The sequence below is a fragment of the Jaculus jaculus genome, chromosome 23 (assembly GCF_020740685.1).
Source record: "Jaculus jaculus isolate mJacJac1 chromosome 23, mJacJac1.mat.Y.cur, whole genome shotgun sequence".
Taxonomy (NCBI): Eukaryota; Metazoa; Chordata; class Mammalia; order Rodentia; family Dipodidae; genus Jaculus; species Jaculus jaculus.
Window position 1 is genome coordinate 2,093,231 of NC_059124.1, and position 18,709 is coordinate 2,111,939.

General features: G+C 49.1%; 1 protein-coding gene across 2 annotated transcripts in view; it reads right to left on the reverse strand.

Annotated features, from left to right (window-relative positions):
* Positions 1–397: 397 nt before the first annotated feature.
* Borcs5 (BLOC-1 related complex subunit 5) overlaps positions 398–18,709 on the reverse strand; it is an 87,060-nt gene continuing 68,748 nt past the window's right edge. For both annotated transcript variants that reach the window (XM_045139713.1, XM_045139712.1), the window contains exon 4: positions 398–991. In XM_045139713.1, the coding sequence (XP_044995648.1) occupies positions 761–991 (231 nt within the window). In that variant the 3' untranslated portion in view covers positions 398–760. The remainder of the gene's footprint in view (positions 992–18,709) is intronic.

Consider the following 18,709-nt stretch of genomic DNA (forward strand, 5'->3'; position numbering starts at 1 on the left):
CCTCCAGGAGGCGTTAATTCCAAATCGCCATCAGCTGGAGACCTAGCATTCAGAACACCTAAGTTTATGGGGGACACCTGACTCAAACCACCATGGCTGGCTGAAAACTTGTCATAATCATGCCATGCTCAAGCATGAGGCAACAGAATGCCAACTCATTTGTGCTTTTGTCAGCCACTAAACCGTCAAGAACTGTGGTCCCTGCGTGTTTCCATAGCTCTCTCACAAGCCCTTCCTTCTGGAAGGCTGTAAGCAAACCCTAGAGGCTGGAGCTGCATTCTGAAAACCCCAGGCGCAAAAGATGGCTCTAAAGTGCCACCTCCCGTCAGTCTAGGTGGAGGGGAGCCTTGTGGTGGAAGCTGTCGGGGTGGGGACAGAAAACTGCGCACAAGCTGCGTCGGATGAGATTTGTGTATTCACAACCCTAGCCCAGACAGCTGAGTACAATTTCACAGGGGTGCTGAGGACAGTTTCTTAAAGGTTTTCTCCCTTTTCTCCAGTTTCATTCCAGTACCTAGACTATATGCACTCGGTTAAAAAAAAAAATTCAAGGCAAAATAATAATAACACTCAATACAGTGTTTCTTAAATAAGTCCTAATATAACCGTTCCAACTGCAGCTGCCGCCGGGAGCCAGGCCGCCGGGTCGGTCTCGGCGGGGCGGGCACCTCGGCAGAGGAGTAGGTCCTGGGCTTCCTCATGGGCCCCTGCCTGGCAGCCTGGGCACGGAGGGCACGGTGGCAACTGCCTGCCCCAGCAGCTAGAGGCGGAGCTGGCGCTCGGGCCGCACGCTGAAGGGCTCCAGGCGCTCGCCCTCGGGCAGCATGCTGTTGAGCCGCTCCATGAGGGGCACCGTCTGGTCGACGCCCATCTGGACGCGGCGCAGGATGGCCGACATCTCGTTCACCTTCTGGATCTGCTCTGCGTATTTGGCGTATCTCTTCTGGCGCTCCTGCATGAAGCTAAAGAGGGTTTCCACGGAGAGATCCATCTGCAGGAGGGAAAGAAGCAAATTGCAATGATCGTGCCCCAATTAACCGCGTCCCCTAGCGGGGCAGGGGTCCAGGTGAGGCCTGGTGCGGACTGCCCGGCTTCAAAGGCGGCGACCCCAGCCTGCAACCGTCACCGGAGGACTAGCCAGGCCCGTCCTGCACCGTGCTTTTGGGGGCGTGCACTATTACACCCTGTTGCAACTCAGATTTCTCTCTACATCGAAGAAATCAGAGCTGGCAGGATTTGAATCTGGCTCTGCCACATGAGTTGCTAAGCTGTTCTTTCTGTGCCGGGATGCTCACAGTCACATCACGTGCCGCGACACTTCAGTCAGTGAAGGACACATGCAGGACCCTGTCCCCGACGCATAAACGGAACTGAAAATCCCCCACTGCTTGTCAGGTCACAGCCTCGGTCAGGTTTCAGGAGAACACACCCCTCCTTGTGGGGGTGCCAGCGTTAGCAGGGAAGCCGACCCACTGTGCTGGGTACATCCACAGCCTGGGCAGATCGAGACGCTTGGTGGTCAGCACGCACGGCCAGAGTCACTGTCCGTTGCTGTACTGTAAGTTCTGGACTTCCACAGCGAGTTCGGTTTCAAAGTTAGCCATAAGCCAGCCTCTGCTTGAGGAATCCAGGAGCCACTGTCGTCACAGGAGAGGTCAGCATGCCTGTCACTGCCCCTGAAGACCGCCCAGTGGGGCGAGGTGAGGAGGAGGAGGGTGACAGTGATGAGTCTGACCTTATATTCAAGTTGTTGTCTTTGTAAAAAAAAAAAAAAAAGTATATATTTATTTGCATGGGGAACAGGGAGCTAGAGAAAGAATGAGGATGGGCAGGCCAGGGCCTCTTAGCCCCATCAAATGAACTCCAGGCACATGTGCCACCTTGTGCATCTGGCTTTACATGGGTACTGGGGGAATCGAATCCAGGCTGTCAGGCTTTGCAAGCAAGCGCCTTAACTGCTGAGTCATCTCTCCAGCCCTCCAGGAAGAATTTTTAATGCCAATGCCGCGGCGCCTGTGCCCGGTGAGTACACGCCACACTAGCGCCCTCGGTGTTCACACTCACTCCCTGCGCATTCACCAACACCCAGGCTCCCTGGCCTGCAAGCCCCCTTCACGGTACGTGTGGCACAGCTGACCCACCTCTTCTGGCATCTTTTTCACTGCACTGTGCTTCTGTGCTTCTCTAGGCATAACTACACAGGGGCCACTGCGCTGCCTCCGCCTACTCTCCAGTGGGGACCACGCTGACCAGACCGCAGCCTGGGTGTGCGCCAGCTCCCTGCGCATGCGCTCCGTTCACCCAGCGGGCCTTACAAGGGACCGCTCCTGCTGCGCGGCACGTGGCTGCAGTGCTGGAGTCGCAGGAAGAGTTAAGCAGCGCGTGCAAACACCTAACCTGTGACTCAGCGCGCTGCAGAGATGCTTCCAAACCTGGTCTTCCCGCCTGCCTCCCTTCCCTCCATGGCTGTGGTGAAGATGGGATGCCACAGGGGTCCCCAGTCAGGACCAAAAGCTGTCAACTGGGGCTCCCGCCCAGATGGCAGGCCACAGCCTTGGCTGCCGGACCACGCACACTGAACAAATCTGTCACCTGGTGAAGATGGGGCGGGAACCTTGTACATTTCACATGCCTGTACCCCCTCCTCTACAAGGCCCCACGCCTACCCTCTGACCCCGTTTCCTTACCAGACCAGGAGAGAAGATGGCTATACTTACTTCTCACTTCCACCTCAGAGTTCAAAACACAGCTTGAGCCATTCCTGTTTGTCTATTCCAGGGACATTCTCAGACTATCTTAGCTCACAGCCTCAGAAAGTGGTTTTAATAAAAATAAACAAAAGAGCTAGGCGCACACAGAGGTAGGAGGACCGCCGTGAGTTCGAGGCCACCGTGAGACTCCATAGTGAAGTCCAGGTCAGCCTGAGCTAGAGTGAGACCCTACGTTGAAAAACAAAAACAAAAAACAAAAGAAGAAGAAAAAAAGAAAAAGAAAACAAACAAACAAAAGAACGTAGGCGACCAAAGCCAGGCCAAAGAAAAGCCTGTTTGACTTTTTTTTCTGCGTGTGTGTGTGGACGCATGTGGTACGCGTATGTATGAGGGCACAGGTCAACGTCAGGTCTTCCTCAGTCACTATCCACAGTATTTCTTTCTTTCTTTCTTTCTTTCTTTTTTTTTTTTTTTTTTTAGTTTTTCGAGGTAGGGTCTCACTCTAGCCCAGGCTGACCTGGAATACACTATGGAATCTCAGAGTTGCCTTGAACTCATGGCGATCCTCCTACCTCTGCCTCCTGAGTGCTGGGATTAAAGGCGTGCGCCACCACGCCTGGATTTTTTTTTGGTGTGTGTGGGGGTCCTTTTGAAGTTTCAAATGCCCAGTGGCCCAAAAAAACCAGCCAGTGATCAGGGGGCACAAAGAGAAAAAACAAATCCATCGAAATAGAAGACTCGAACGATGTGGTCACTCTAGGTACCTTCAGAGGGTCTCCGTCCCCCCAGCCAGTTGGGACTGAGGAAGTAGTGAGCCAGGGACCCACAAGGCTCTTGCAGGCTGGCCGGCAGCCTTCCAAGGTGTGCCCCCACACGTCAGGCCCCGGCTTGTGAGGGGCACTGGCAGTGGGTGTGTGCAGCCAGTACCAAATGCTCAGAACGTGGAACCTTCTTAAGTGTCCACGATCCACCTGGCTGGGAACTTCTCCAAGTCAACCAGCCGAGGAAGACATGTGAGGAGTTTACTTGGAACAGATTCTGATGCTCGGTAACTGAGACCTGATGCTCGGTAACTGAGACCTTGGCAAGCAATTCACAGCAGAGCGTTAAAGCCCATTAGTGAGGTTTGCTTCAGATCTTCCGCATGTCCCCGCCTGGCTCCCCTCCAGCCTCTGTCCAGAGCCACTTCATGCTTAATGCCCATCACACTGCTCACACAGGTTCAACTGTGTCTTTGTTCTGAGGTAGGGTCTCACTCTGGCCCAGGCTGACCTGGAATTCACTATGGAGTCTCAGGGTGGCCTCGAACTCATGGTGATCCTCCTTCCTCTGCCTCTGAGCGTTGGGATTAAAGGCATGCGCCACCACGCCCGGCTTCATCCCTGTCTTTTAAAGGTCTGTTCCATACCCATGGAAGAAAACCATAGCTGAGGAACCCGGAGGGTGAGAGGCCTCCAAGGCTTCCCAGAGGCAGATCCAAGATGAGAAACTGTGCCTCCTAAACCCAGCAGCTTCCTTTTCAATTGATTAACAACGTGAGCCCAGAGCCGTGGGGGGAGGGGACTTTGGCTGCTGGACAGCGCAGCGCTCAGGAACACCAAAGCACAGAAAGGGGGAAGCACTTTCCAGACTTTTCCCCTTGGATTACCGTGAAGACACACACACCAGGTTCCAGGCTGAAAAGGTGTCACAAAGTGGTGCTGCTGGTTTCCCCGGGCTTCGCTCTGCAGCCAGCACAAGCCCTCCCTGCTCCGCGAGCCTGAGGTCTGCCCTAGCCCGGAGCTCGCGTGCCCTGCGCCAGTGCCCCGCCACCCGCCACAGCCAGGCCGCCAGCCAGGGTCTAATGCAGCTCTGAACCCTTCCATCGGACAACGCGGAACACAGCCATTCTTACCTTTCCTATTTCTACTTCTGGTACATAGATTCCAACAAGACAGCACACACATATGAGTTGTATGCCTCTTGATTAGAGTTAGATTGTCTGAGGCCCCTCACCAAATACTCCAGCGATTCAGAGTCAGAGCTTAATACAAGGCAGTTGGGTCATCCACATTGCGGTGCCCATGCAGGCGTTTGTTCGCAACCCTCATGACTGTTCACTTTCCGAGGAAAGGTTGGTTAAAACTAACAGGGCTGGAGAGATGGCTCAGCAGTTAAAGGCTCTTGCTTGGAGTCAGGCTATGATGGTCTAAGTATCACCCACTATTCAGTATCTATGGGGAAAATATATATATATATACACACGCATACACACACACACACACACACACACACACACACACACACACACACACACACCTACAATTGGGCTGGAAAGATAGCTTAGCAGCTAAGGCACTTGTCTGTGAAGCCTGAGGACCCAGGTTCGATTCCCCAGGACCCACCTAAGCCAGTTGCACAAGGTGGCTCATGGGTCTGGAGTTTGTTTGCAGTGCCTGGAGGCCCTGGTATGCCCATTCTATCTGCCTATTTCTCCCTCCCTCTCTCTCTCTCTCCAATAAATAAATAAATAATATTTTTAAAAAAATTATCTAGAATGGGGGCTGGAGAGATGGCTTAGTGGTTAAGGTGCTTGCCTGTGAAGCCTAAGGACCCAGGTTCGATTCCCCAGTACCCACGTAAGCCAGATGCACAAGGTGGCACATGTGTCTGGAGGCATACCCATTCTCTATCTGCCTCTTTCTCTCTCTCAAATAAAAATAAGATATTTAAAAAAATAACTAGACAGCACTCGGGAGGCAGAGGTAGGAGGATCACCGTGAGTTCAAGGCCACCCTGAGACTGCATAGTGAATTCCAGGTCAGTCTGGGCTAGAGTGAGACCCTACCTCAACACCCCCACAAAAAAATATTTACCTAGAATGGAGACTCTACTGGGGCAAGGATCTCAGGATCTCATCATGCTACAATTTCATATCCAGCATCTACAGATCCTGAGGAGTGTTTGTCAGGTAGAAACTTCCCTACATTTAGATTTCCTTTTCTGTAAGGTAAGGGAGCTAACGAGACGCCACTTCACAGGACTGTCCTGAGACAGTCTATGCTGCCTGGCAGAGCACCTGCCAGGGTGGGTATGGGAAAACCATCCAACAGACACTGAGTGTTACTTACACACGGTACCGAGTCCCAAGGACACAGGCCCAAGAATGAAAGTACTTCCCCCCACAGCCCATGATGTGACTCTTGCTGTCCCGCCATCTGTACTGTTCCAGGAGACACAGGCAGGCCCAGAAAGACCACAGTTTCAGACAGGGGTGGGGAGGTGGCCCAGTCAGGAAGTGCTTACTCTATATGCACAAGGACGTCAGAAGCCATGTCAAGGGCCGGGCGTGGTGGCAGGTACTGATAATCCTGAGGGTCACTGGCCAGTCTAACCTAACTGGAGAGCCCCAGGCCAATCTAATTCAAAGGAGATGGACAGCATTCTTGGGGATGGCACTAAGGAAGGGTACCACACATGCACGCATATGCAAAAAAAAGAAAAGGGTTTTTAAAAAGTTGCAGGGGGACTGGAAGGATGGCTTAGCGATTAAAGCACTTGCCTGCGAAGCCTAAGGACCTAGGTTTGATCCCTCAGTACCCATTAAGCCAGATGCACAAGGAGGCACATTCATATAGCGTTCATTTGCAGAGGCTAGAAGCCCTGGTGCATCCATTCTCTCCCTCTCTGAAATGAGTAAAAAAAAAATTTTTAACTTTTTGTTTATTTTTATTTATTTATTTGAGAGCAACAGACACAGAGATTAAGTAGCAGAGAGAGAAAGAGAGAGAATGGGCACACCATGGCCTCCAGCCACTGCAAACGAACAATAGATGCATGCACCCCCTTGTGCATCTGGCTAATGTGGGTCCTGGAGAATTGAGCCTCCAACAGAGGTCCTCAGGCTTCACAGGCAAGTGCTTAACCGCTAAGCCATCTCTCCAGCCCTACTTTTGTGGGCAAGTGCAGCAGCAGGCCGGGAGGGGGATCAGCTGGTTTCAGTGAGGCACCGCCCTTGGCCTCATGTGTTGGGACTGCTTGGTCGATGGAACCTTGCTGAAGGGGTGTGTCACGTGGCAAGGGCCTTGAGGGTCATCAGGCCAGCTTAGCAGTGCTACCTAGCTCACTCAGATATGTGACAGTCGCCTGCTCGTGCCATGTTTCCCCCAGTGCAATGACGCTTTCCCTGGAGACCGTAGGCCTGAAATAAAACTCTTTTCTCCTATAAGTCGCTTCTGGTTGGGTGTTTTATCCCAGCAACGAGAAGGAAACTACAACAAGAGAGGGATTCACTGCATTTTATATGTCTCTAATTTTGGTCTCTGGAACATTAGTTCAATGAATGAGATAAAGCCCAGTCTGCCATCAAGAGATCCTCACCCTACATATTCACGTGCCATCTCTAGCCTCAGTGCATTTCGAGGATAAGGTGGGGACAAATGGAGACCCCAGTGAGACATCTGGTACCTGCAGAGCGTGCTCCAACCGGTTCCAAAACCGTAAGAGAGGGTACGTTTATCTGCCCACCACCTCCACCAACACACCCAAAGGTTAGCAGACCCAGTTCAGGAATACGCAGAGTGAACACTGCCCCATGGCCAGGCAGTGTGTATCTCAAGGAGACAAGCTTTCACAATACCTAAAAATCAAAGTAATTCTTCTTTGCAACTGAAAAAACAAACAACAACAACAAAAGACTAGAAATCACGTGATGATCTCAGCAGATGCAATAAAGGCATTCAACACATGATATGTGTTCATCATAAAGTTTTTTGGCAAACTAGAAACAGAAGAAAACTTTGTTAATCTGAAAAGAAGAGGGGGCCATCTACGGCTACCATCATAGTCACTACTGCAAGACACCTTTCTCCCTAAGATCAGGAAAAAGACAAGGAAACTCACTCTTGGCCAGTTCTGTTCAGCTGCGCGGGAAATCCCTGCCGGTGCACTCGGACAGTGAAGAGAAAGCAAAGCCTAGAAACTGGAAAGGAAGAAGCAAGTGCCTATTTACGGGTGAGTTAATTGAAAATCTTGAACTATCCCAGAGAAATAACAAGTGAATTTAGTGAAGCCCCAAGATAAATGTTGAATATAAAAAATTATTTCTAGGGCTGGAGAGATGGCTTAGTGGTTAAGGTGTTTGCCTGCAAAGCCAAAGGATCCCGGTTCAGTTCTCCAGGACCCACGTGAGCCAGATGCACAAGATGGCACATGCATCTGGAGTTCATTTTCAGTGGCTGGAGGCCCTAGCGTGCCCGTTCTCTCGCTCTGCCTCTTTCTCTCAAATAAATAATAAAATATAAAAAAATGTTTCTATACAATAATGGACAATTAGAAAATAGAATAAGAGAATACATGAACAGAATGGAACGTGGGGAGAAAACTCAACAAAATATATGTACAAGAGCCAGGCATGGTGGCTCACGCCTTTAATCTCAGCATTTGTGAGGCAGAGGCAGGGGGATCACCATGAGTTCAAGGCCAGCCTGGGACTACAGAGTGAGTTCTAGGTCAGCCTGGGCTACAGCAACACCCTGCTTCAAAAAAGAAAATACATACAAAACTTGGACACTTACAAAAAATAGAGCTAAAAAATGTCTACTATGCACACAGATAGGAAGACACATTCCTGTCAGGAAGGAAACTCCACTAACTGATCCACAGCTTCCACTGGAATCTGAATCAAAATTCAGCAAGTATTTTGTAGCAATTATCAGTTGATTCCAAGGACACAGATTAACCAAAAGAATTTTGGAATTTGCCAAGTTTGAAGATGCTTGATTTAAACCGTATGAGGCAGTCATCACAGTAAACACATATAGGTCCATAAAAGCAACCCCAGAATGCAAAACCAGATCTACCCAGACATGGTGGCACATGCTGTGCCCCCCGCTACTCAGGAGACAGAGGCAGCAGGATGCCCTGAGTCAGACAGACTTCCCTGGTCCAAAACTACTCACCATAATGGGGAAAAATGGCTATATTAATCAGCAAAATTTAAAACTTCTCAAAAAATGCCACTAAGAAAAAGGCAACTACAGACAAAGAAAACACTCAGTACACATATAGTAGTCTCGTCGTAGGCTGACACTCAGAACATATAAATCACTCTTCTTTCTTAATTCATGAGGGGCAAGGAGGCCAGCAATCTCTAGGGGAATGTCAAGGACGGGGCAGGGGGAGAGCCCAGCAGCACTGGCCCTGTGAGCGTGAGGACCAGGACCGGCGTCGGGGTCTCCAGCACCGCGCAGTGCGTGCAGCGTGGCCTGCCTGTCATCCCAGCGCTCAGGAGGTGGACACGGAGCTCCGGAGCGCCGGGTGAGCCGGCTGGCTGGCCGAGCTCAGTTAACGAGCTCTGGGTTCACGCGAGAAAGCCTGCGTGCCCTGTTAAGTCAGGCGGAGAGCAACTGAGGAAGACGTCTGACGCCATACAGACCCAAGTGCGTGCACACCCTCACCTCCATGTACACGCGCTCACCTCCATGCCGGCAAGCATGCACACCCACACAGGCACTCACCTGCACGCGCACCACGTGCACACCCACAAGCAAGAAAAACATCGGGACGTTCCTCACAGAAACAGAAGAAGTACAAGAGCTGTGCACGGCTCCAGGGGATCCCACCAAGCTCAAGTACCCCAAGGCACTGCCATGCCCAATTTAAAAACACACCATGGAGCTGAGGCAATGAAAGCAGCATTACTGGCAAAAAAGCCAACACACAGACACATGAACAGAACCAACGGCCCACAAATAAATCCGTTATTTACCGCCAACTGACTTTCAACAAAGGTGCCTGGAACGTAAGTTAAGGGAAAAGACAGTCTCTTCAATAAATGGTGCTGGCGCTGGACAGGGTGGCTCACATCTGTACCCGCAGAGAGGAGGCTGAGATGGGAGGATAGTAAGTTCAGGGCCAGCATGGGCTACATCACAAGACCTCTGGCTCAAAATCAAAACCACCAGTGCCCAGAAAACTGGCTATCTATATTTAGAAGAAAAAAAAAACTAGGCCTTTATCTAAATATGTAGCAATTAACTCAAAACATCGAGTATGTGCTTGTGAAAGAAAGCAGTCACAGAGGAAAGAAGAAACCACAGAAATCTCTGGAGGGTTTATCCAGAACAGGATTCATCTCCAGAGCACAGCAAGAAGCAGAAAAGCAAAGCAGCCTCCACATTCTAATTAAGAAACGGGTAAGCCCGGCTCGGTGGCGCACGCCTTTGATCCCAGCAGAGGTAGGAGGATTGCACTGAGTTTCAGGCTACCCTGAGATTACACAGTAAATTCCAGGCCAGTTTGGGGCAACAGTGAGACCCTGCCTCGACAAAAAACAAACAAAACAAGCAAAGTGGAGGCTGGGAGGAGAGAGGTGGCTTACGGGGCAGCTGGGGGAGTGACAGCAAGCAGGACACTACGCAGGACGCAGCAGCTAACTGTCCTTTTTGTATGTTTGTTTTCAAGTGGGGTCTCAGTCTAGCCCAGGCCAACCAGGAACTCACTGTGTAGCTCCATACTGGCCTCAAACTCACAATCATCCTCCTGCCTGTGCCTTCCCAGTGCTGGGGTTGAGGGTGTGTGCCACCATGCCCAGCCTCACTGGACATTTTAAAGTGGCCATTTGAGAGATTTTGAGTGCTCCCAACAAAAGCAGCATATTGTACCCAGTAAATATGTAGAATTCTTATGTTAACAACAACAACAAAAAGTCCAAAAATCAGCTTGAGGCAATGTAAACTAGTTCAGCCACTATGGAAACAGTTTAGTCCTCAACTAAAACTAGAACTGCACTTATCCACTTCAGGGATAGCTGAGCGTGGTGGCACACGCCCTTCAGAACCTGGGAGGCAGGGTAGGAGGATCACTGTGAGTTCAAGGTCAGTTTGGGACTACAGAATGAGTGCCAGATCAGCCACTTTGAAAGAAACGAACCAACCAAACAAACAAACAAAATCCACTTCAGGGCTTTATACCCAAAGGAATCTAAGTGAGCATACCACAGAGATACGTGACACGTGAACAAACGTGTGTGTGTGTGTGTGTGTGCAGGCACATGCATGCCACAGCACACGTGTGGCGGTCAGAGGACAACTCAGGTGCTGGTCCCTGCCTTGCACTTGTTTGAAACAAGGTTTCTTGGAGAAGATAGAGGCCCAGACGGAACCTTGCTTTCACACATGACGGGTGACCTCAGTGGATGCCAACGAGTGGCTCGGGCTCAGCCTCACCTTGTCTTAGGACAGTCCCCTCGACTGGGCTACGCGTAGTGCTCGCCTGGCAAGGTCTGACGGGAGGACCAAACCAGACCACGTGCAAAATGCCCACAAATGGCCTCCAGAAAAGAGGAAGCTTTGTACTGATCAAACCCGTGTGAACTAAATAGGCCATCTCTTCACTGGAAGAATGGGAAAGCAAGGCAGACACTGAGATTAATGGCAGAGAAAAGCAATGCCCACGTGAGGGAAGCAGAGAGACCGTGTCTGCTCTGAGGGCAGAGGTCGGGTTATGCCGCATCTCTACGATGGGAAACTTCTTCCAGACTTTCACAACCACGTGACCATGACCACCGTGTTTCTGCAACAAACTTTTATTGTAAACTTTTCTTTTTTTTTTACAGACACATACTCTACCCTGTGCATCTGGCTTACGTGTGTACTGGGGAATCGAACTTTGATCCTTAGGCTTCTCAGGCAAGTGACCTAACTGCTGAGCCATCTCTCCAGCCCTTATTGCCAACTTTGATCTGAATATACAACAGAGTTGTATCACTCATCTCTGAGTTTTGTGATGATCATCTCACACTACAACATAACCATGATCCTTAGGGACCTGCAGGTCCTTCATATCTCCTGTTTTTGTTGTTTTGCAGTACCAGGGGTTGGCCACGGCATTCTACCACTGGCCACAAGTCTATTTTTTTTCCTAAAACTCCCTTTATTTGTGGTTGGCTGAACAGAAGTCACCTTCATCGATTAGCAGAATTATAAAACTGTACAGGAGGTACAAAAATGGGCCACTTAACTTAGATAATAACCACAGATCATCAAGCCTTATGAAGACACACAGAATTGTACAATCTGGCAGTTTATAATATAAAGGTAAGAAGAGGATCGGGGTTCCACAAAGAGGACTGTAGCACACAATCAACATACACTAATTAAACAATTCACTGTCCACAGAGACAAGTATTACTAGTTGATATGTTGGGCCAATGACAAGGAGCAACAACAGCAACCTGGTGACACACATGACGAAACAAACAGTATGCAAATGTACATGTGTGTGCCTCCATTTACACGGCCTTGGGGTCTACCCAGGGCCTCTTGCAAGCTAGTCAGGAACTCTATCTACTGAGCTACGCCCCAGGCCCCAAGTGGCATTTATTAATAAGACCAAATAAGAGGCAGAGAGAAAGAGTAAGGGGTGGGGGCTGGAGAGATGGCATAGTGGTTAAGGCATTTGCCTGCAAAGCCAAAGGATCCCAGTATGACTCTCCAGGACCCACATAAGCCAGATGCAAACAGGAGTGCACGCATCCAGAGTTCGCTTGCAGTAGCTAGAGGCCCTGGCGCACCCCTTCTCTCTCTCTCAGAAATAAAAGACATATATATATATATATATATATATATATATATATATATATATATATATATTTTTTTTTTTTTAAAGAGTGTGGGTATGCTAGGGCCTTCCGCTGCTACAAACATGAATTCCAGACACATGCACCACTTTGTGCACCTGGGTCTACGCTGGTATTAGAGAAATGAACTCCAGGCCGTCAGGCTTTTTAAGCAAGCGCCTTTAAACACTGAGCCATCTCTCTAGCCCTCAGACATATGCTTTTTGAAAGCAAACACAAGCGCTTTAATAAACATCTTCTCCAGCTAGGTGTGGTGGCGCACGCCTTTAATTCCATCCAGCACTGGGGAGGCGGAGGTAGGAGGATCCACGAGCATTCAAGGCCACCCTGAGACCTTGTAGTGAATTCCAGGTCAGTCTGGGCTACAGCGAGACCCTACCTCAAGAAGCTGAGGGGAATATATATATATTCTCCAACTACACAAAATTTCTTTATGAACTAAGCTTTGACACTTCTTATGAAAGATGATACCAGCGGGCTTGATGTAGTTTTCAAATGAAGGTCAACCCTTTAAAGTAGTGACCCCTAATTCCAAGGCCTTATAATTTACATTAAAAGAGGTGTGACAGGGCTGGAAAGATGGCTTAACAGTTAAGGTAAAATTACCTGTGGAGCCTAAGGACCCAGGTTCAATTCTCCAGTACTCATGTAAGCCAGATGCAGAAGGTGGCACATGTGTCTAGAGTTCGTTTGCAGTGGCTAGAGGCCTTGGCATGCCCATTCTCTTTCTCTATCTGCTTCTTTTTCTCTCTCAAATAAATTAATTTTAAAAAGACATGTGATATAACAGTAAGTGCTTCATAAAGATACATCTTCTAAATTCTAAAAACATTATTGTATGCAAGATGGTCAAAAGCACGCTTAAGTCACTTTACCATGGTAATGTCAACTGAATGGATAAACTGAGTTCTCTAATTCAGGAAGTTTTTGTCTATTTGATCAAGAGTCTTGCTTCAGGCTGTGCATTGTGGCACATGCTGAGGCAAGAGGATAAGGAGGTCAAGAAAAGCCTGGGCTACATAGTGACACCCTGTCTCCAATATAAAAACACAGGCTTGCCCTGTATGTCCCTGGGATAGTTAAGTGAAACGAGCATGTTACAGTGAGCATGTGGTGTGTGCCTGCAACCCCAGCACTGAAGAGACTGAGGCAGGAGGATTCCAGGAGGTTAAGGACCAGCCCAAGCAACAGAGTACAGTCTTGTCTCAAAAAAAAAAAAGGGTGTCGAGATAGCTTAGTGGTTAAGGTGCTTGCCTGCCAGAGGACCCAGGTCCAGGTTCACTTCCCCAGGACCTATGTAAGCCATATGCACAAGGTGGTAGTCTAGAGTTTGCTGCGGCTAGAGGCCCTGGCGCACCCATTCTCTCTCTCCTTCCTCTCTCTCTCTCAAATGAATAAATAATGAAAAAAAATTTTTTTAAAAAGGAAAGAAAAGATTGTTCTTGGGCTTCATCAAGACACTGCTTAAATTCACTCGTCTTTTCCATACTTTAAAGATAATGCTCAGCATTTACTATGAGCCTCGTGGTCGACTTTTCTTGGTTTCACTAGACGGCTCATTTTCTGTGCACAAACTGCCGCTTCCCAAAATGGCCACTTTGCTTTGAGAATATGGATTATGGAAGAGGAGGCCATGTGTGCTGGCTTGAATGCCAACTGTCCCCCATAGGCTCAGTGTTCTTAACGCATGGTTCAGTGGAGGGGGAGGAGGGTGTGGTGGGAGGGGATTGGGATTATGGTGCATTGTGCGCGTGAATGGAGGTTGTCAATAAAAGTTTAAAAATGGGCTGGCTTAGCAGATAAGATGCTTGCCTACAAAGCCTAAGGACCCACGCTCAACTGTCCAGGTCCCATGTAAGCCAGACACACAAAGGGACACATGTAAGGTTGCACATGTGTACAAGTAGCAATGCGTCTAGAGTTCAACCGAGATGGCTGGAGGCCCTGGCATGGCAATTCTCTTGCTCACATAAAAATGTTTAAAAATACAGATGACATGATATACACCTGATTTGAAAACAAAATAGAGCTATAAAGTTATATTATTACAGCAAATCCTACTAAATGGCCAAAAGTGCTTAGCAATTTTTCACAGGTCTTGAATAAAGTTAAATTCTTCCAGATGTGTGGTGCACACCGTTAGCCCCAGCACACGGAAAGCACAAGTCGGGGGCTGCTGTGAGTCTGAGGATAGCCTGGGACTATAAAGTGAGTCCCAGGTCAGCCTAGGCTACAGTGAGATCCTGCTTTCAAAAAGCAAAATAAAATGAAATAAATTTCAAAATTGTATGATCACATTCTATGAAAACTGATTCAACATCCACCTTTCTCACACACTTGTCAAACTCAGAACTGCCGATTCTGCCATGGGAAAGCAGCCTAGCTACAGGAACTAGTCCTGCTTGGAGGGCGAAACCTGGCTTGGCAATGCCAAAAGATGCCAGTGGCCAGGAAGTGCACAAGCTCATCCTCCCACACCAGTCCTCTGGAACCTCAGAGAGCACTGCATATCCCCTGGGAGAACTGCAAATGAGCAGACAGACACTATCAGGTGTCAGTGAGGCTGTGGGGAGCTTGGACTTGCGCGCTCTGTTGGCAGGCCCACAAAATACATAGCTATATTTTGAAGAACATGTTGGCAAGTTTCTCAAAAACTAAGCACAGAATTGTCATCAGGCAGTAATTTCACTTCCAGGTTAAAAAAAAAAAAATCAAAGAGAACTAAAACAGTTGTGCACAAACTTGTGCAGAAATGTTCATAGGCAAAGGTAGAAATGAGGTAACCCTCACTGACTGCTGACTGGTCTGGCTGTAAAGGAATGAAATACCAACTAAAGCTGCAACGCAGATGCCTTGGAGATGCCCTGCCCAGTGGAACCAGCATGACGGCTGGTCACAGCACACGGCCCCATTTCCACACAAACCTGCAGAGACAAACTAGTGTGGGAGGCCAGGGGGGAAGGAGTGGAGGTTTCTTTCCAGCATGATGAATGTTCCCGAGTTGGTTGGGTTCATTACACGGCCCTTTAAATTACTAAGACCACTGGACTGTACACTATGAAAGGGAACTGTGTGAAAATCAGATCTCTACTTTTAAAAGTAATAATAGGTAAATAGGAAGCCAGGCGTGGTGGCGCACGCCTTTAATCCCAGCACTCGGGAGGCAAAGGTAGGAGGATCACTGTGAGTTCGAGGCCACCCTGGACTAGAATGAAGCCCTACCTCAAACAACAACAACAAAAATAATAAGTAAATAAGCACACACAAGCATGTTAACTTCCTTCTACACCTGTAAGAGGATTAAAGAACATCTTGGAGTTGTTTCTTTGACCTGGACTCTGCCCGCCCTGACGCTGGCCTCAGGCGGCCACTGCCCAGCGATCAGAGTTCGGAGCTGGCGCAGCGTGCCTGGATGAACCGGACGCTCACACAAGCTGCTGGAGCCAAGTAAACGGTGCGGCCCCCAAGGAAGATGGCTGCTGACCTGTACGAGGAACGGGCCAAGGAAAAAGGTGGTGCTTGCCCAATCCTGCAGCTTTGCAATAAAAATGTCGAACTGCAAAGGAGGCAGGATGCAGCCCTGCGACCCCTGGAACCGTCCTTGCTTGCTCTGAGACACGCTCAGCCTGACTGTACGTATTTAAGGCATAGGAATCAAGTTCCAGTGGACGTGAACATAGCAAAAGAGTGTCGAATGCAGGGGACCCGAGGCCTCCTGAAGGTCTCCACGCTGCGTACGTGCTCTAGGCCTCCTGACTGCAGCTTCCGCCATCAGCTGCAAGCACGTCAGACTGCTGCCCTGCCACTCTTTCCAGCCCCGGCACACGAACACCCAGTGACGTCTAGTGAGCACTCAGGCAGGTTAGAAGGCTGGGACAGGCAGGGCTCGGACCTCTCAGGGTTACGTCAGTGTCTTCTGGCCTGACCGGCTCCTAGATCCCCTCCTCCATTCCCAGGGGATTCCGAGTTCTCTGCTGGAAGCCTGCCTGGATGACTCTTGCACAATGGACAGTGGGCAGATGTTTTCATTAATGACACCTCAGGGGGAATGGAGTCGATTACCACATACTGGACATTGAGGTGACCTTGTTTCCTGAACACGAGAGTTCTAAAGACAACAGTTGTGAACAGTCTCACATGCACACCTGTGCTCTGGAAATCAGATGAGAGAATCCCCACTCTAACCACCTGCCTGTGAAAAATAAAAAGGCTGCCGGGCGTGGTGGTGCACGCCTTTAATCCCAGCACTCGGGAGGCAGAGGTAGGATTGCTGTGAGTCTCACCCTGAGACTAGAGTGAATTCCAGGTCAGCCTGGGCTGCAGTGAGACCCTACCTAGAAAAAACAAAAAATAAAATAAGTAAAAATGCTATGTGCCCTTGCAGGACTCTGTTTTGTTAGTCTATGCACATTGGGAGGGCTTGGAAGAACGAATCCACTGTATAGTACTCACCAGCTCCTTTAGCACTTTATTACAGTGAGAGGATGGGACTGGAGAGACTGCTTAGAGGTTGAGGCACTTGCCTGAAACACCTAAGATTCAACCCCCCAGAGCCCATGTAAGCCAGATGCAAATGGTAGCGTCTATGTCTGGAGTTTGTTCAGTGGCTAGAGACCCTGGCACGTTCATTCTCTTCCACCTCCCCAATCAATAAATAAGTACAATATTTTAAAAACATTTTATTTATTTGAGAGACAGAAAACAGGTACACCAGGGACTCCAGCTGCTGCAAATGAAGTCCAGACGCATGCACCACCTTGGGCATCTGGCTTACATGGGTCCTGGGGAATCAAACCTCGGTCCTCTGGCTTTGCAGGCAAGCGCCTTAGCTGCTAAGCCATCTCTCCAGCCCAGTAAAATATTTTTTAAAAACAAGATAATGTACAAGTTCCAGTGGCCACTGACTAGTGAATGGCACGTATTGTACAGGGTGCTTCCCACGCGTCACTGCTGCTCCTCACAACCGTGCAGAGGAAGAGCGTTCTCCGCCGAGCGATAGAGACCTGCGGTTCCAGAGGCCGGAACACGTGCCCGACATCACAAGGCTACATTCATCAGTGATCTGGGATTCAAACCCACACTTCCTCAGCCAGCTTTTCTACAGAGGTCATTATTAACTCAAAGTATCTTTTTCTGTTTGTTTTTGTTTTTCCATTTTTTGAGGCAGGATTTCCCTCTAGCCCAGAGTGACCTGGAATTCACTATATAGTCTCAGGCTGGCCTTGAACTCACAGCGATCCTTCTACCTCTGCCTCCTGAGTGCTGGGATTAAAGGTGTGCACCACCACGCCTGGCCCCAAAATTTATTTTTTATTTTTTTAATGTTTTTTATTTTCATTTATTTGAGAGTGGCAGAGAGAGAGAGAATGGGCGCACCAGGGCCTCCAGCCACTGCAAACGAACTGCAGACACATGAGCCCCCTTGTGCATCTGGCTAACGTGGGTCCTGGGGAATTGAACCTCGAACTGGGGTCCTTAGGCTTCACAGGCAACCACTTAACTGCTAAGCCATCTCTCCAGTCCCCAAAATTTTTTTTTTTGATAACAAAAACAACAAATTATGAGGTTTAAGTGAGCATTTACCAAATAAGCCGAAAGTAGGCCAAAGGAGACAGACTTTTCATGGGCTCTTCATTGTCAGCCTGCATACGCTGTACTCCGGCAGCTCGCTTGATGGCATGACACAACCCTTCACCTCCCTGGGGCTCGGATGAGGAACTCAGGGCTGCACAGGTCCTGAGCGGTCTTACAGTCCCGCCCTCCTGTCACAGAGGAAGCCTGCTCCACCACAGGTACAAGCGGGTTGTCCCAAACTCACATGGTGGCCACAGTCAGAGCTGTCACTGGATCCCAGACTCCTGATTTAAAGGGCCACCATACCCTGTCACTGTCAGCACTGTCCAGGCAACCAAAGGCCACCAAGCAGCAGGACCTTTCCATACCTCACCCACTAAACTAGAGCTGCAAGTGATCTAAAAAGAAGGGCTTGGGCTGGAGAGATGGCTTAGCAATGGTTAAGGTGCTTGCTGTGAAGCCTAAGGACCCAGGCTCCATTCCCCAGAACCCACGTAAGCCAGATACACATGGTGGTGTAGAGTTTGTTTGTAGTGGCTAGAGGCTCTGACACTTGCTCATTTTTTCTCTCTTAAAAAAAACACAAAACCACCAGGGATAGAGAGATGGCTTAGTGGTTAAGGCACTTGTCTGCAAAGTAAAAGGACCCAGGTTCGATTCCCTAAGACCCATATAAAACCAGATGTGCATGGTGGCACATGTATCTGGAGTTTGTTTGCAGCAGCAGGAGGCCCTGGCATGCCCATTCTCTCTCCCCATCTCTGTCTCTGACTCCCAAATAAATACCTAAAACTAAAAAGTAAAC